This window comes from Trichosurus vulpecula, chromosome 4 (assembly GCF_011100635.1).
Source record: "Trichosurus vulpecula isolate mTriVul1 chromosome 4, mTriVul1.pri, whole genome shotgun sequence".
NCBI lineage: Eukaryota > Metazoa > Chordata > Mammalia > Diprotodontia > Phalangeridae > Trichosurus > Trichosurus vulpecula.
This window is the reverse complement of record NC_050576.1, coordinates 185,859,619-185,879,252: the sequence shown is the minus strand read 5'-3', so window position 1 is coordinate 185,879,252 and position 19,634 is coordinate 185,859,619. Positions and strand designations below refer to the sequence as shown.

The 19,634-nt window shown below is 38.8% G+C and overlaps 1 protein-coding gene across 4 annotated transcripts in view; it reads right to left on the bottom strand.

Moving 5' to 3' along the window:
* Window positions 1-294: 294 nt before the first annotated feature.
* FBXL20 (F-box and leucine rich repeat protein 20) overlaps window positions 295-19,634 on the bottom strand; it is a 101,073-nt gene continuing 81,733 nt past the window's right edge. For all 4 annotated transcript variants that reach the window (XM_036754206.1, XM_036754207.1, XM_036754204.1 and 1 more), the window contains 8 exons: window positions 18,151-18,277; window positions 16,704-16,778; window positions 14,657-14,787; window positions 12,670-12,730; window positions 9,152-9,196; window positions 7,032-7,088; window positions 5,801-6,013; window positions 295-4,504 (listed from right to left, as the gene is read on the bottom strand). In XM_036754206.1, the coding sequence (XP_036610101.1) occupies window positions 4,397-4,504; window positions 5,801-6,013; window positions 7,032-7,088; window positions 9,152-9,196; window positions 12,670-12,730; window positions 14,657-14,787; window positions 16,704-16,778; window positions 18,151-18,277 (817 nt within the window). In that variant the 3' untranslated portion in view covers window positions 295-4,396. The remainder of the gene's footprint in view (window positions 4,505-5,800; window positions 6,014-7,031; window positions 7,089-9,151; window positions 9,197-12,669; window positions 12,731-14,656; window positions 14,788-16,703; window positions 16,779-18,150; window positions 18,278-19,634) is intronic.

Sequence of the window (19,634 nt, the reverse complement as noted above, 5' to 3'; positions counted from 1 at the left end):
AAAAAGCCCAACAGCTAGGTAGCTGATAGAGGAGACACTGAAAAGTATTTCAGAAGTGCCTAACACCCTACAGAACAGGTCTGTTAGCAGGGTGGCACAGCGGGAATAGACCCATCTCCTCATTCTATCCTTCAATAACCGAGGCAGCAATAACACAACACATTTCTTCCATGGTGTGGTAGGTGGTGGTATGAGTATTCTGGGGCAGCAGCAGTAATTTAAAGACAGCAGCCAGGACTCAATCATAATGCATTAATAACTTCCCTCCCTACCCCACCCTCAAAAACACCTCTCCACAATTTTATTAAGAAATTTCCTGAACATACTGTTAATATGGATAGGAAAACTGGATAAAGACACACAGATTTTCCCCATTCCAGCTTACAATAACTGACACTCCCCTTCATTCAACTTCAAGGTACTTTTCTTTTTATGTCACCTCTAATTCTCTCCCTCAGTCCTGTCATTGGTGCACTGAATAAAGTGGCAACGGTATTTTACAAGGCAATAAAAAATATGGTTCAATTTGCTATATTTTAAGTTCTGGTTAATTTGGCATTATTATAGTTATACTTAAATGTTCAGTGAGGAACACAATCTGAATAAGGATTGCATAAAAAATATTTTGCAGGTATCCTTCCAGAATATATAATTAAAGGAATATGTAACAAGTTTCTGACTTGTATCTGATTAAAAATTAGTCTATAATGGATATGGAGATTACTGGAAATTTACAAAGATCATTTAAAAGTCTCTTTAAAATAGCTGTAGGCCCCCAAAATATTATATTAGAGATGAAATTAGAAAAGAAAAAAATGTATGCAGAGGTATAAGCACAATGTAGTTTCATAATCATCATAGCCCCAATGCTGCAAAGAAAAAAAAAAAGATGGAAGTCGGAGCCCTTTTCTCCTAGGATACATCCAGCATATAGTTTGCTTTCAAGCTCATTTCAGTTCAACAAGCAAACTTCAGACCTAATGGCAAAAAGTCTGACCCACCAGAGAATGGCAGAATCCAAGGCTGATGAGGGTTTTTTGCTACATGTAAGCATAACTAGGAGGAAAAGGCATTGGAGATATCTGATATAACCTTAGCACTGCTGGGATGAGGCAAAGGCTTTATTTAGATGGGAAGAGAGACATGGGTTAAAAAAAAAAAGTCTTAAGAGGAAAAAGCATAGAAATAAAATCAAGAAAAGCAAGGGCACTATTGATTGAAGTTTGGATAGAATGTTCAGAAAATTGATGACTCTTGGTATATAAGAATTCACTTCAGTTGGCATAGCACCAATGTCTCCTGGCTTGTGGTAACTAGTTGGGCAGGGCTGTTAACCTTTTTTTTTACCCTGAAACCACTTCTACAAGGAAAGGAACTCTCCAGTTACTCAGATGCCATATTCCCTAGTATAGGTGGCACATCTAAATAAGGGCCAACAAAATCAAGCAAATGGCCTGCCAGCTATATGTTTAAGAGGGAGAAAGATTTGATTTAGGAAAGACCTCTTAAGACCACAGCTGTGGTTTTAGATTTTAGATATGGGTAAATGGGGAGAGCAGTACTTTCAAGCTCCTTTCCATTCAATGTAAAATCACTACATCCTATGTTTTTGGAAACTACAAGAGTCTTCTCCAAGGAAAATCTTTAGGGCTGAGTTTGAATGAAGGCAAAGGGATTCTCTCTAACAACACTGAAGCATTCTAATCAGAACCCTTTCCAAGCTTAAAGGGATCACAGTTGTCATCAGAAATAAGTAAACCCTAAAGCTAAATCCTAATGCTTAGAGCATTAAATTAAATTGGCCGGTGCAACCCACCTCACAGACTTAATGTACCAGAAGCTTCGTTCAAGATCTTTTCCTCATGATTCCTAAAAGAATGGCACTCTTTCTATAGCATGGATTACCAGGTCAGACCAACTATCAGTCCTAACCTGCATCTGGGTCAGATCTCAATACTTTAGAAATCAAGTCTCCAATACCATACGAAACAGGAAAAGCTGTGTCCTTGAAAAGGAATAAATTCGATTTTTGGGAAAGATGTTTCAAATTGACATCTGTTGACTATAAGCCTATAAAAGTCCACTGCTACCACCTACTTCTTCCTCTCCCCAACTGAACTAACAGACTTTTATGGTCAGTTTGCCAAATCTCAACAACATGCATTTTTCTGGGGGGAAAAAGGCCCTGAATACAAGGCTACTATTAGTTTTCAGCTTCCCGTTCCCAATTAGACTTTTCAAAACTTAATACAAACAACTTATCAGCTATGGTATCAAAACTACCAACCCTGCTGGATCAGTCATTTTACAAAGCTGTTACGGTCTGGTTTTTGTTTTTTTTTGATATTTCCAAAATTAGGAACTGGGAAGAGAAAAAGTTCTTTGAGTTCATTAAGTTCAAAATCAAAATTAAACACAATAGTGTCATAGGCTCCCTCCCAGCACTCTTTCATCTGCTGATGCCTTTCTAATTAGCCAAGCTAATTCCAACATATGCTGGTGGACTTAGGAGAGGAAGCCATCATCTGTAATGTGAAAAATGACCTTTGGAGCTGCCTAGATCAGTCAGAGGGTGACAAAAGGCTACCTCGACCATATAAATAAACTCCTATAAAACAGCAACAAAAAGTTCCAACTCTGGAGGCCTAGAAATCTGTTACTTGTGCTTTAGAAAATCATCTCATTTTTCCTAATTCAATTAATCACTAGCACTGAAAACTTTTCTCCCTCAGTTCTCAAGTACAAAGTACATATGAAGACAAAGACCACCTCCACCTGCATTGATTATCTTAGGCCTTCTGGGGACTGCTCCCAATATCCTCAAGGGTCCAACCCCACCTGGTTATGCTTATGCTGAACATCTGGAGAGTGAATCAAGAAGACTGGGTGACTTCTCTGGGAAGGCTTTGCTGGTCCTTTGAACCACCACCATTAGACCTGCAATTGATGACCCTAAATCCAACAGCAACACACTATCACAGGGTTCAGAGGTGGGTATAGGAAGAAGGGGAGGGACAGATAAGAAAAATTGGCAGCAGAGACAGCAGTGTGTTTCATCTAAGTACGCTTCCTGAGACAAAACACTTAGCCAACATCAAAGTTAGCAATGTTATTGAGCACACATAAATCTCAGTTCACAACATGACATTCAAAGCAGGGTCAGAGGTTTTCAGGCTGAGGTTTGTTATTTTCCCCAATCAATTCTACTTTAAAAATGCCACTCTCTCATGCCTTATGCAAGACACTCAAGTGATCAGCAGGATTCAACTCAAAGAAACGTAGGGAGCAGGATGTTATTGAGCATAGCCACCTATATATCATATGTCACAAACTATGTTCTCTTAAGGAGGAACTCAAAAGGCAAAAATATGAGTCGTTTCCCTAAGAAAGGGGCAAGAGCAAATATTTAGCTCATTTTCCCTCGCCTGCTCTTTAGAGCTTAGAGCTTCACATCAGACTGAACCTCAGGCAGTCTTTCTAATGGTAGAAAAGTGGAATTTTAAAACATTTTTACTAATAAATAACTTTTCTTTAAAAAGTACCCAGTAGCCTCAACTATATCACCCCATATGGAAAACCTTAAACAAGAAGACAGCAAAAGAGATAAAGGATGAGCTGACAACGGACAGTATGAAGCGAGTGCTTCAGCAAGCAACACAAAGTGAAAATGAGACCTGGACACAGACAAACACTCTCAAAGACAGCTAGGGAGAACAACACAATGAATAAGTGAACGAAAGGAACAAATTTGGATATCAGAGATTTCAAGCTAAATCACTGTGACCATCTAAGAAATCTCTGAACTGAATGCTCTGATGAGCCTTCTATGTGAGCATGCTCGGCATGTTGGTATGGAAACAAGGAAGTAGAGAAGCATTGTAATAGTCTCACGATGAGTGGTTGCCATCTTCATTCTCTTAGGGGAAGAAGGATTTTTCTTTCTTTCTGGTCCCTGGATGCAACATTTACTATATTTGTCCATACTCTCCTTCTCTTTGGAGAGCTCTCATTAGTGTTCTGACATCCCCAAAAGAAATCCCAAACAAAAAGAACAAACAAACCGCAGCAGCAGAGACCCTGGGTTTGCTGGAATGCCCCCCACCTTAGATTGTGATTCTCTTCTGAGCATGCCCAGTAGGAATGGTTTCAAGTTACACCAATCTACCTGTCAGAAAAAAGCCAACACAAATTCAAGTCCCACTGTCACAGAGTACGTCAGCTGGAGTGGACGGTGTGGGTATATATGCATGTGTATGTGTGGCTTGGGGGATCCGGACACAGCCCTCTATTCTGGCCCTTGCTCAGAACACTGGGGTCGATTCCGCTGGAGAGACTCCGTGGTAACTCTAGAAGTGTCATTAAATACTTAGTTCGCCAAGGCTGACCGCCTCCAATGTCATAGAATGATGCAGCATCTGCAGAAGCGTTGTCTGCTGCCCCCTACTGATGGAGGCGGAGTGACGGGTGCAAAGTAGGCATGAACTTTTATATTGGGTAAATGGGTCTGAAACAAGACAGAAACATTACTGAAAGGACTAGAAAGATTAGAACAATGAAACTTTTTAAGAAAGACAACCAAAAGTTTGAATAGACATGAAAACAGCACAAAGAAAAGAGAACTATACAGAGCTGGGGAACTCTTGGTTCTAGTTTGGACTCTGACAATGACATGATCTGCAAACATGACCAAGTTCACCTAATTCCATTGAGTCTTAGTGTCTAGATCAATAAAATAAGGAGATTTAGCAAAATGCTCAAGCTCACCCTAAAGGGATAGCTACAGCATAAACAAGTAATTTGGAAGAAATTAATCATGGAAAGTTAACATAACTATTATTACAAAAGTTAAAACATTACAAATATTGTAGGCAGAGGATTTTTTCCCCCTGAAACTATAAGTGTCCTTTTTGAAGAGTGTTTATATTATGCACGTGGGCAGTAAATAATAAAATATTTTGGCTAGCCTGTGGCCTTTTCTCTTGGTTGAAAAAGGAACATGCAAAGACAACTGTACTTCTCAAACAGAAATTACCTGAATCAAGTGCATGTTCTTAGCCCATCAAGTCTGAGAAGAGAGATGGGCAGGTCAAGCTCTCTGAAGGATAATCCTATGCTCTTGATGGAAGTTTTGGGCTACTTTTCATTGGATGAGTGTTAATAAGTCAACCTGAAATGGCTCTGGGGATCCACACCTTTTCCTCTCTCCTCAATCCCTTCCTCCCTCCATCCAATACTCACAGCAAATGACCTTAATTTCCATTTCCCTAAAAAGATTAAAGTCATTAGCACTGAATAATTCCCAATGCCAGGAATACTCCCCCCTGCATTCTAAAATTTGACATTTGAAATCTTACCCATCTTTTAAATGCTACCTGCTCTATGAACTCTCCTCTGATCTTCTTGTTAGAACTTACCTCACACAATGAATAAGGACAAAGTTGTTATTTGTATTAGTTATTTTAACATACATGTTAGTATTTGTACTGTCTCCCTCTATTAGATTGTCAACTCCATAAAAGTATTATCTGTTATCCATTACCTAGCACCTAGTACAGTGCTCTGCAAATAGACAGTCCTTGATATATGCTTCTCATAGATGTGAGAGGGTGAAACTAACTTTTCAAATCCAATACAGGTATGGTCTTGGAGGAGAAATCTTGACTGGACAGCCTGCTAGGGATTTACTCTCTTCATGTTCTCTCCTCCTAACAGATCTATGTTAAAATATTAATCCAAATCTGTAGAACACTTAGCATGGCAACGATACAATAGTTTTGAGGGTGACACTGCTGCCTCTTACCCTGAGTCTCTTGATTCCAGCCCGCGTGATTTGCTGACAGTCATATAGTTCTATCCTCTCAAGGCTATGGCAGCTCTTCAGGTGCTCCAGGGATGCATCTGTGATAAGTGGACAATTGTCCAGCTCAATTACCTCCAGCTGGTCATGGGCACAGGCTCCATTCCCCAAGTGACGGATTCCATCATCTGTAATCAGCTCACAATGAGACAAACTCTAGAGTCAAAAAGAACAAGAAAAGGGTTGGAATAATTCATGAGCACTACATGGAATTCAAAAAGAGCTCTTCTTTTAGGGTACTGAGAATATACTGTGAAGATACCTGATAACAGTCAGTCCATGAATTAGGAAAAGGCACTCCATAAAAGGTCTTCTGTTTTCTAGAGCAAATTGAGCCAGTGAGTCCCTGACTGTTTCTGAAGCTCAGACATTTCTTGAGAATTAGTACTAAATTTTGGGTACCTGGTAGAGCAAGCACCACTATATAGTTACTGAGGTAACATCACATATGTAAGTACCAAGTGATGAGAATTTTTACACCTAAGGCCTCTTCCGGGGGCATTGCATTATGTAGAAGAATAATTTTTAAATTTCCTTTTTGCTCTACTATTAATAACAAGCCTCTTCTCCTTCCTTTCATGGCCTTTTTCAACCACTCTCCAGTCATTAATTTCTCTTAAATCCCTGGTTCCTTCTATCTCTCAAGGACTTCCACATGAAGTTCAGAATCCCTTAGACTTCCCACTTTGGGAAATGCAAACACACCAAAAATGAGCTTGAATACAGCACTGATGGCTAGGCTGCCTTCAGTACTACTGGAAACTGTAGTGAGGAATGCTTCTCCAGCAAGCCTTCCTTTGTTCTTTCTTACAGGTACATCTAGCCGGGAGGTGAGAAGCAATCTATGTTCAAGCCATCTCACCCCCGAGTTCCTGAAGATTTAAACATCATTCACAGTGGAGTGTAATTTGCAGAGGGCATCTCAGCTTCTCCATGCCAGTTATCAGTCTCCAAGCATTGGTTCAGGATATGTTTAACTCTTCCAGCTCCTACCTTATCTTCCCCTTCACTTAGGTCCTTCCCTGGTACTCTGTAAGTAGGCAATTTGGAGAAAAAAAAAACCCTTTCCAAAAATGCAGCTAATCATACATACATCATTCTCATGAAAGTGAATTCATGGTACTGGTCCTGAAGAAAAGACTAAATTATAAATAGTTACGCAGATCAAACTCACCAACACCTGAAGTCTTGGACAGTGTATAGAGAGCTGAATTAATGTGCTATCTGTTATCTGAAAGAAATATATGAAGAAGTCTTTTTTAGGACTCTTTCTTTTTAATTCACCAAGCATTGAGCTTTCACTGGGGCCATGTCTGGTGGGGACACAGATGAACAATACAAAGACAAAATGAAAGGGTCCTTGCCTTCAAAGAGCTTATACTCTATTGGGGAAGAACACACACATACAAAATTAAATAGAAAATACATACAAATTAATTTCAGCAATGGGTGCAGGGAGTGGGGCATATGTGCAATATTAAGAGTCCAATCCCCAGAGGGCATACGTGGTACAGGGAAACAGTGATGGGCACAAAGGAACAGTGAGTGATGGGGAAGGCAGTCTGTGACTCCCTTACAGCTTTGTCAGTGAAGGACATTACGTCATCATACCTGTCACAGCAGCAATGATAAATACTTATTTAAATATTAACCCTTGATCAAGAGGTAGAAAGTCAGAGGAGGGAAGGACAAATGATAAATCTCGGGCTCTGTTTGGTGAACCTGAGGGAGGTATGCTTGCAGGGCTCATCCTACAGTTTAGATTTCTTTCCAAGTAGGACAAAGAGGCTTGCTGAGGTTTCATTTCTAACTGCCCTAAGAAGTGAATGTGGCTCTAAGACAAAAAAAAATGACTTGGAAACATTCATGGGTCTTGAGTTATTTGGCCTATTGGCAGAAAGGGTACATAGAGAAAACCAGGACTTAATATTCCACAGTTTAAGTAGCTATTACTCTCTCCAAATGGCTAGGAAGCAGTATTAGCAATTGATCCACATTAAGGTACTCTCTTGGAGAAAGGTGAGGCAAAATGGGGACCTGTGTTTCTTTGGAACTAAAAGGATTAAAATACTACAAATTAAGAATTAGAAGGGACCTATGTTAAATAATCTCTCCAAATGAGTGAGGTGATTCTTGGAGATTCTTTACTACACAGGCCAATTTACAACAAAAGCTAAAAATGTCCATAAATACTTCCTATTCTCAAATTACTTTTTAAAAAAAAATTAAATTTTATCTTCCTGATGTACCATTCTGATCACATCATTCTCTCTACCAAAGGCCGTCCTTGGTTTCCTTATACCGTATTACCAAACAAAGAATAAACTCTTGTTTCTGGTATTCAAGGACCACCAAGATATAGCTCCAGCCTCTCTTCCCAGCTTATCTTTCTCTTCTACCCTTCCACACAAAATGGACTTCCATTATCTCTTCTTGACCCTCTCAAATCCCCTCTCAAATCCTAACTCAATCTCCAATCTGGAGATGTTTACATTCCTTTGGTTCAAGTTCTAACTCATACGTTACCTACTCTAGGAAGACTTCTCTGACTCCCAGATTAATCTTTTCTCTCTTCTCATGTTATCAGTTCGTATCTGGCACTTGACCTTCACACTTGTCACACTGACTTTCCTATCACAGTTATATCTGTGGTTCTATATGGGTATGAACCTTTAAAATACGGTTTTTAGAGCACTTAAAAAAACATTTACCCTCACTATAGGTCGTGCATTTTCTTCTTTTTATTTTAACTGCTCTTTCTATTCCCATCTTCTTTTCCTCCTCAGTCTTGCTGCAAAGTTCAACCTGTGATTTCATTGGTGTGTGAGAATTCCCTCCAATGATTCTGATCAGCAACTGTTTGTAACTTTTCTATATGGTTAAATGACTTGTTTCAAGTCACAAAGCCAGTGTGTCTAAGTCAGAATCTGAATCCAGATCCTTCTGACTCCAAGGCTGGCCCTGTACTCATTCATTAGGTCATACCGCTGCTCCAACTGTTGATGGCCATGAGATTCTTAAACTAAGTGTGTTTCTATCACTGTTTGTAGAGATGGAGAACTAAGAAGATAAGGAAATGCTGCCTCTGGAGTGGCATTCTCTACAGTCTCAGATGTTTAGGAGTCGGGCTGAAGCTTAGAAAGATCAGAACACACATAGTAAGGATTTCTTTCCTTAGTATCACCTTAAGTTTAGACATTTTAAAAGGTATTTTTTGGACATTCCTTATGCTCATGACAGAATTATTGCAAAACCTACAGCATTCAGGGTAATGGTCCAAAGTGTTCACCTTACCTGGACACATTCTTCTAGGTCCATTTTTTCTAGTTCGTGGCAATTCTGTAAAGTATAAAGAGGATATCAGAACATGAAGAGGATTAAAAACTTACAGAACCCAAGGGAATCTCAGAGATGATGTCATTCTAATGTCATCCTTATTGTTCAATTATTTGGATTTTGTATGTTGGAGAACACTGATGTAACCAGGATTCCTCAAATGTCTCAGCACTGAATAATTTACCAGTTCTAGGTTGGTTAGTCAGTCAACAAGCATTTATCAAAGTGCTTACCATGCACCAACCAAGGCGCTAAGCACTAGAGATACAACCAGTGGAAAGGCAGAGAGTCGGGAGATAGAATGTTGTTGAGTGTAAGGAACAGCAAGAAGTCCAGTGTCACTGGAATATACAGACTAAGTGGAGAAGAGTAAAGTGCAGGAAGAGCTTTAAAAGTCAGGAGATTTTATATTTGACTTTGGAAACAAAAACGGAGCCACGGAAGTTCACTGACTAGAAGAGTGACATGAGCAGACAGACACTTTAGGGAGACTTTTTGATAGCTGCTCAGCGGATGGACTGGAGAGAGGAGAGCCTTAGATGAGGAAGGCCGCTGTGATCAACCGGATGAGAAGTGAGGAGGGCTGTATAAGGGGGGCAGCTGGGTAGACAAAAGGGGACACGGGAGAGGTGTTCTGAAGACAGAAAGAAAATGACAAGCCTCAGTAAGACTGGATATGTAAAGTGAGTGTGAGTCAAGGACAACACTGAGGTTGTAAATCTGGGTGACTAGGAGCATAGGGGTGAATTTGACAGTAACGATAAGTTCAGAAGAGGGAAAAGTTTTAAGGGAAATACAGTGAGTCCAGCTTTGGACATGTTGAGTTTGAGATGTCCAATAGGCAGAGAATGATACAAAGAGGCCAAGAAAGAAAGCCAGCTAGACAGATTGGTCTGATAGTTATCTGCATAGATATGAAAACCTGAAGGGAGCTGATGAGATCAGTAAGCTAGAGAGTACGAAGGCAGAAGAGGGGCAGCTAGGTGGCACAGTGGATAGAGCACCAGCCCTGGAGTCAGGAGGACCTGAGTTCAAATCTGTCCTCAGACACTTACTAGCTATGTGACCCTGGATAAGTCACTTAACTCCCATTATTGCCCCCCCCCCCAAAACCAAACAGATGATTAAAAAAATTTTTTTTTAAATGAATACAGATTGAGGTGCACTACATGCTCGCCTTTTTTGCTTCTCTTCTGTTTTTGTTTATGGGGTCTTTTTGGGGGGGGGGCATTTTGTTTCTTCTTTCTCATGATTCATTCCATTGGTCATAATTCTTCTCCACAGCTTAACTAGTGTATAAATTAATTCAATGTGAAGTTATACATGGTAGTTAAATGAGATTCCATGCCGTCTTGGAGAGGGAGGGGAGAAATTCTGGAACTCAAAATTTTGTAGAACCATGTGTGGTAAACTAAAAATAAAAAAAAAAATAATTAAAAAAAAATTTTTTAATGAGTTGGAAAACTGTTAGGTTAGCTATTGTACTGTTAAAAGAAGGTCCAAAAAATGGCTGAGAAAACGGTTAGGTTAGTTATTGTACTGTTAAAAAAATGGTTTAGAGGGAGAAGAAAAGAGGGTCCAGGATAAGCAGGGATGGTCAGATCAAGTGAGAATTCTTTAAGGATGGGAGAAATATTAGCAGCAAGACCAACAGACCATAGACAAGGAAAGATTAAAGAATAGTGAGATAGTGGAGATGATAAAGGGGGCACTCTGGTAGAGAGTACAGGATGTACGTATGGCATAAAACTGCTGGAACATGGAAAAATTTGCTAATAAGGAAATTCTTTTAAGCATGAAGAATTTTATAAAAATTATTTCCTTGGAGGTAAGCATAAATGTCTCATTTTTAATGCATTTCTATTCTTAGAAATGCTATATCCTAAGTCACACTCCAATGTTGTTCCTAGAAGTCATGTCCTTTCTTACATGTCATTACACTAGTCAAAGGCATTCTGTTTTTTAAAGAATCACCATACTTATAAAGCATTCCAAGACGGCAAATAACAGAAAATCTAAAAAGTCTTCCTATTTTAAAGTCTATTTCTTTTAGCCCTCAACTTACATTACAAACACTGAGAAAACCAAATTAGGTTTCCATTTCTCTTACTTCAAGAATCTGTGATTTCACTGGTGTGGGTGCTTCCTCCACCTATGAAGATTGCAACCCCTCTCTATTTTAGTACAGTGATCTCCAAAGTGGGGCAGTGGCACTCCTAAAGGGGTAACCAATCAGAGGGTTCAAAGATGGGTTCAATCCCACCCTCTCCCCAAAAGCTAATCATGGGGTTTGTCTCCAATAATCACACCCCTCACCCATTAACAGCAAGCAACACTTCCCTACTCCATCCCTCCCACAACTGGCCTCACAAAGCTACATAAACTTCCAGCTTCTCCCCTTCTGCAACAAGCCCTTAAGAATTAATTATAATGTAACCATGACCAGCAGCACCCCACATCAACAGCTCAAAGCATCATACCTCCTGTTTCCCTCACCAGGATAGCCAAACCCAACTCCCTTATCACTTCATGGTTGTGGCAGGTACCCCAAGAAGCATTCTGTGATCTGGGGCAATGGTCGGTAAGAACAATTTCCCCACCCCTAGTTTTGTTTTCAGTGAAACAGAACAAGCTGCATAGATTAAGAGACCATGGATGGTTCTAATGGGTACCATATCCCTCCTGTCTCCTCTCCCAAGTTCTCAACCTCCTCATTATCCTTACAATGTAAATGTGCCCCGTATTAAAACTCATAACTTCACACTTAGATCTAATTTTCTAACCCATATAAAACATCTTCCTAGAGTTTCAGTGGTTTTGAACCCATTTGTTAAGAATAAAAGAATACCACATGTTTCAAGAGCTTAGAAGAAATATCATTATTAATATTTTGATAAAAGCAAAAAAGTTTTTATACGTTAATATTATTTTCAAAATATTTTATACTTTTACAGTAGTACACATAAGTGAGTTATAAATAGTAAATATTCACATATTGGGAGTACATGCTCAAAACTTTTTTTTTTAACTGCTTCAGTAAACAGGTCTTAATAAATTGCTGTGCCTTAAAAGAACTCATCCCTTGGTGACAAATCTCCTGGTGATCAGTCTTTCTGAACATAGACTGAACCTCAGACAACAGGTAGGGCTGGCAACCTTCCACTGGCAAAGCGCATGAATCTAGTTTCACTTCCACACCATAATGAGCTGTTTTTCTTAGAAAATACAGAAAGGCTCCAGTAAATACTAAACTTACGAAAACCATGGGAGATAGGTTTCCTGAGTAAGATGACAGGAAAGCTCCTCAGGGTCACACATTGCATTTCTGAAGTTATGGAGTAGTGAGACAAGTGAACTGAAACAGGAAGTCGTGTAGCTGTTCCTTGGCTGTGACAGAAATGGGCAGGATTCTTCCCCTCCTTCTAAAATTAATATGCAAAGTAAATCTTAAAACAGACACGAAGGACGATACTCACCCTAGCCAGAGTAGTGAAGCCGACATCTGTTAGCTGAGAACACCTTGCCACTTCTAATATTCTGTCCAAAAAGGAAAAAAACAACAAAACAGAGGAAAGAGGGAAAATTAAGGTATTTGGCTACTGAAAGCTATGACTTATAAAATTTCCTAAACCATGTGGAAGGAAAACCACCTCCTACACCTTAAGAGTGATTTAACATAGAATACTCATAAGCAAGCACTTCTATATATAGATCACTCCATCTATTTTCATGGGATCATCATAAAAAGGTCCTATAACTTCACAGATTTACTGTAATTGTAGTTACTAACCCTAACTCTGAGATACAAATTTGCCTTCCTGATGGCAAAATGCTCACCCCCGTGCTCTCCCAGAGAATAATTTGCTCCTGAAAAACAGGTTAAAATCTATGTTCGTTCTCTGGTACCAAAGTCAATGCTCTTCCTACTATACCAGAATGCTTTTTCCCTAAGACACATCTACTAAAAGCTACTTGCTCGAATTACAGAGCCACTTCCCATTCCCAGTCCTCAATAGCAATGGATCTTGAAGCCTAATGTTCTGCCAAAAGCAGACTCCCATAGATGCTAATTTCCTCAGACACAGATCTTCAGCAGGGAGAAGAGAGTAGCCCAATGTTACACTACTAATCGAATTTATTGTCTGCACCCTTACTGTATTCCCTCCCCCAAGAAACTTAGTAGTGAGCCACCCCCGAGCCTCACAATCCTAAAGCTGTTAAAAAGCAGCTCTAGCTCTTTAGGCAAAGGCTGGTGATGCCAATATTACAGACAGGTCTGCTTGAGATGGCTACCACAGGAGCCTTGGTCATTATTTGTTTAAATAGGCTAAGAAAGTTAAAGATCAAGTACAAACAAGTTATTGCCAATGAAGGTAAATCAGAAAAATAAAAAAAAGTGTTTCTGATATTATAACATCAACATATAGGAAGAAAACAAGATTTGATTTAAACAAAATTTTTCACAGTCATCTGTATATTAAATTCCTTTGTCATGCCAATTAAATTTTCAGGTTATATGAAAAGTTAAAAAAAATGAACACAGACTAGCACCTAAAGTTCGAATTTTCGACACTCATCTGATGGCTCTAGTTTCAGAAAAGCATATCAACCACAAAAGCACTTATCAAGCCATTAATGCTACTATATGCAAAGCACTAGCCTCACAGGGGAGACACAGACAGTAAATGAAACAATTTCCAGGCTTCTATTTCTACTAATTCTGAGCAAGAAACCTGCGGTTTTAGGCCAGGGCAAGCAACTTTTGGATAACTTTTTTTGAAGATTCTATTTTTTACAAACCCTTATCAGTTAATAGCACTGCTGTACACAGATGAGCTAGCTGTTTTCCCTCCCCTACATCAAATAAGACTTGTCATAAAACTTTCAAAGGGCTGACCAATGAACTGTTTCAAATCCACATTTCTGAGCTCTTCTAGAAAATTGCGTTACTGTGCTTAACAAAGCAGTTTTTAATTTAAGAGGAAAGAAAATAAGGTTAAAAGCAAGCAACTTGAGAAACAATAAAAAAAAAACAGACCTCCCAGCATACTAGTGTCTGACCTGAAGCTTGACATCTGGCCTTATTTGTATAACTATTACATATACTTGCAAGTACATGGGGGGAGGGGGTGGTGGTGAGGGGAGGTAAGAAGGGAAGGAAAATCAGAACTCAGTGGATTGATTACTGCAAGGCTTTTATTAAGCTATCAAAGAATTAATTTTGTGCCTTGACTTCTTTCTTGTGGAAAGAAACAAGATGACTTTTATTAGTGAAGACAGACAGAAAAAGAAGATCTGAAGACAATTCTTCTAACTGGTTACAAGTCAAATGTGAAAATTAGGTGGCTAGGTATGGAAAAGGAATCCTGACTCAAAACATTTATCTTAGAACTTTGGGATGCCCAAACAAAGAAATATGGGTGAGTATGGTTTCTGTTGTTTGGCTAAATATGGGATACTCACCTAAGCCGGGGGCAGTTTTGACCCAGGGCGTTCAGGATTGCATCTGTGATATTGGAGCAGCCAGAGGCACAGAGAGACTGCAATTTGTGGCAGCCTCTGCATATTGTGATGAGGCCATCATCTGTGATTTGCTAAGATGAAAAGCAAAATCTTACATATTAGTCAATGGAGAGAAAAACCATAAAAACAAGCATTAAGGCACACAAAGGGTCTAAAAGAATTCAGATCAAGCACAATGGAAAACAGGCAACGGACCTAAAATAACTGAACATACTGTCTATTCTTTCCAGTTCCATTTACTTTGGGTTGCATGGGAAACTGTGGAATAACTCAGAGGGAAACTGTTGCTAGATGAAGTATGATTTTAACGTAGAGAGCCAGGGAATAGAATGCGAGGAAGTCATTACTGAGGAGGCCAGGAGACTAGTGTTCTCATTCCAACTCTAACAAAAAATGTGACTCTAGATAAGCTAGTTAACCATTTGGCCTCAATTTACCTTCTTTTGTAAAAGGAATCTCTACCTACCTCACATAAACAATTTATGAGGGAAAAAATGGATTTTATATACCTTTTATATACATACATATACCTTTATATAGCTATTTATATACCTTTATGTACCTGCTGGTGTACTATCCCTGTATCCACTTCACCACCTAGCTGTCCCAACAATCAATTTCCTGATTTAAAAAATAACTTGGGGCAGTTAGGTGGCGCAGTGAGTAGAGCACCGGCCCTGGAGTCAGGAGGACTTGAGTTCAAATGCAGCCGCAGACACTTGACACACTTACTAGCTGTGTGACCTTGGGTAAGTAACTTAACCCCAATTGCTCTGTCTTACCCCCTCCAAAGAAAAAATAACTTTTCCTTCATAAAGAAAATACATTCATATTATTTAAAAGTGTCAAAGAAAGACTCTTATAATAAAACTTAGGGGCAGACAAGACAGAATGATTAAAATTTCTAACTCCATTAGTTAGGCAAGGAGGTAAGAACAACGGCAAAGTCCCTAGTTTCAACTCAATCTAGAGCTATATTGGAGTCTTCCAGGGGCATTCATTTTTAGTACCTTCTGGCTGAAAGAAAGGAATGCCGGCATTGGCTATGGTAGCATTCTTCAGCATAAAAAGGAAAAAGGTAGAAGAAAAACAAGAGAATTTACAAAAAAAGAGAAAAAGAGATTTACAAAAGCAAAAGGAAACATTTCTAAGACATCAGGTGCAGCATTTATCACCTAAACAGCAAAGGGAGAAGAAATTTGGCTACATGAGAAACTTTTGGGCAGGATATGCCATTCCAAAAACACTTCTGAGTTTATACATAAAAGTATTATTTTTAACTTGCCAATTACTTACCAGCCCAGCTAATCAAAATTATTACCAACAACCACAACTTTGGGAGTTGTTCATCTTTACAGTAACAATCCAAAAGACCAGAAGATTTAGTTACTTATTCTGTCCTCTAGTGTAAGACTGATAGACAAATAAATACAATGGATTATATAGTTCAAAATAACCCACAGAGAAAGAGAACAACAGGTTGGAGATGTGGTGTACCAGAAGTTCTCACTAATTTGTTCTTTTGGGGGCAGAGGTTCTAGTTCCCCAGGGCCATTCGATCTACATCCATTTTAAAAGTATGTATCCCATTAACATTCTGGGCCCTTGACAGATTTTTCCAGCAAGGACTCTGAGAAATTTGAAGGGGTTTTTAGTCAGACTTAAACAGAAGCTGAATTAAAATAGAGGGCATTGTGAAAAACAGTTCAATGAATTCATAGACACAAAATACTGACATAATAGATCACATCTGTATAGAACTCTGTGAGGTAGCATAATTACTATCTATCCCTCTGTGTCAAGATGAAAAAAGTAAGGCTCAGAAAAGTAAAGTGATTTGGCCAGCCTCACAACTAATAAAAGTACTGCTTTTTCCATTAGACAACATTGCCTTTCTGATCAGTTTAGATGACTGAAAGAGGCTTGAAGGCTAGAAGGCACACTTTAGAAAAATCTCAGTAACAATGTCACAGAGAAGGCTACTTACTAAGCAGGTCTGCAGGTTTAATGTCACTAGTTCCGGACAGTGTGTGCCAATGTATTTAAGAGCTTCATCCTCAAGCTAGAAAGACAATAAAAAGGCTAGTTATTGACATTTCAAAGGAGACAGACTAAGAACCTGATACATTCTTCATTAAAATCCCCCAAATCCCATCTCTAAGCAATACAGAACACACCAAAAATGTTAAAAAGAATGGCTTTTTTTCATACTCCCAGGCTGGCTAAAAACATATTGTTTAGTATTATCAATATTTTATAAAATTTTTGACCAATCTATATTCACAGTCAAACATCATCAAAAGGAAAGAAGACATGAGCTGCACTTTGCCTATGAATGAGGCTTCTAATAAACTAGATGTACTTCTGTATTTCTCTGAGCTCTGAAGATAGTTTATGAAGCCAATCAGTTTTCCCTATCTTCACATCCTCCAGAAAGCTCTCCAAAACCAAACTTCTGTAAGGAGAAGCTAAAAAAGGAACCCATCGTGGGATTTTTGTTTTTTGGTGTGTTTTTCCCCCCACATTGAATGATCACTGCCACGTTACAGTGCTGAGAACAGATGGCATATAATTGATTACAAAATGTATTCCAATCAATATTTTTCAGGACTCCATAAATAACCAGAAGCTCAAGCTGTTGTTTTGTGGTAATCAAAGCCCTGACATACTGCTTCTAACATCAGGGCCCCACCCATCCTGGCAAAAGAATGGTAGGAGCTACCCTCTAATCCAGATATAATTTTACTACTGACCGAAGTCTGAGACAAGTTCTGATCAACCTATGACCACAGCTGGTCATTATTCCAAATCCACTCTTTCTCCTCAAGTGTGTTTGCAAAGTTAACTCTTCTACTATAATCAACAGCGATGAATTTTACCTTTTTAAAACAAGGTGTCTGTCTTTTGCCATGTATGACCAATGGGGTAATAAAGGGAAAAAAGAGGCACCAAAATGATACATGGTATGCAGGAATTAAAGACTCTGGCACATATAAGAATTTAAGACTTCTCAGCAGCTAAATGTTTGGCTAGAAATGACAGGACTGCTTATGAACACCAGCTCAACAGTCTCCAACAAAACAGCAGCAATGTGAGCAGTTTTTTTCACGTGCTAAGATTTCAGCGTTTATAAAGCTCTGGGGTGTGTGTGTGTGTGTGTGTGTGTGTGTGTGTGTGTGTGTGTATGTTATGTGTTATAACGTAACCCTATGGCACCCATTCAGGATGACCTTTCAGAGACAAGCAGGTCTAGTATTAGATAAGTTTATCATCTGCCAAATGTTAAACTTCCTCATTTTTTCCCAGGTAAAACAAGCTAGGGCTTAGTGAACATGTCTTTGATAAGCAGGTAGGAGAAAGAAGAATATCCTTCTTAAGCTTCCTAACTCCACTGCCTCGATCTCATATTCTGAGAGTACTATGTCAAGCATTACCTGTGTGCAGCCTTTAAGAAATAAGGCTTTGAGCCCTCCACAGCCTCTCACCAGAGCCTGGATGCCATCCTTGGTCACCTGGTCACACCATGAAATGTTCAGTTGTTCCAGCAGTGGACATCCCTCACTTAAAAGGGGGGGGAAACCCAAAAAGCAGAAAGAATCATCACAACTAAGTACTACTCCGAGACTTAGGGCCCCAAAGTCCATTTTAGGGGATTTTCAGTCCACAGAAGAAATGGTTAATCTCCTCTTACTCACATAAACATACATTTACTTAACCAGACAGTAGGATATACAAAGTTCCATGCCAAAAGAAGAAGTAAGTCTTTCAAAGTTAGTGAGGTACACCTGAAGTCATGTTAATATTTTTATTACTACAGGGAGCAACCACACTGATAAAATTAAATCCTTAAAATTTCTCACTGAACTTATTGCCTGAAGAATGTTTCATGCTTGTTAAGTACTTTCTGATCTATGATTTCAATTGTTGTACACAATCACCCTGCGAAGCAGGTAGGGCAGCTACTTCAGGATAGGTACAAGAAGCTTAAGTGTTTTGCTTCAGGTCACACAGTTAACAAGACACAGCTGAGATTAGAACTGAGCACTCCCGATTTACAATTCTCCTATATTATTTACTAAGGCAGTAACAAAATTTTAATTGATGTAGGAATACAAAACACATTAACTTAAATAGCTTATAAATCGGTTACCTATAATCATATTTTATCTTCTAAAAACTTAAGTTATCTTCCTAAATTCAAATCGAGATTCAGACATTTACTACGTGTCTGTGACCCTGGCCAAATCACTTAACCTATTTGCCTCAGTTTCCTCATCTGTAAAATGATCCAGAGAAGAAGGCAAACCACTCCATTATCTTTGCCAAAGAAAACCCCAAATGGGGTCACAACGAGTTAGAGAAGACCGAAAAACAACTCTACAGTAACTGAACCTAGATATAGAACCTATATATTTTTTGGGCAACCTTAAATCTGGACCTAACTAGTTTATTTAATGTTCTTACATAAGTTATCCTTTTTCCATCTTTTCTGAGTTTTAATAAATACATACCCCACTGCACTTTGTATTCTTATTTCATTTTTTTCTCCTCATTTTCCTTACTTTTTCTCTCACAATCTGCAGTCTAGTCCTTGAGACTTTTAACTTATAAACCAAAATTTTCAGCTGATAGTTGGATTATGGAAGATAACTTGCATCTCTTTGGCTCAATCTTGGAAACTTTGCTCTAACTTAATTTTTTTTTAAAAATCTGTGACAGAATCTAATATAGTTCCACTATATTTTTATTTACTAAGGATTTTACTAAGGGATTTACTAAGGGAATCACCAGACCAAGATGGGTCTCAATAGATTTTTGCAAATTGATCGAATTCAATCAAGAAGTATGTATTAAATGCCTCCCATGTCAGGCACTGAACTGGGCAATGGGGCAACAAATACCAAAGTGAGACTATATC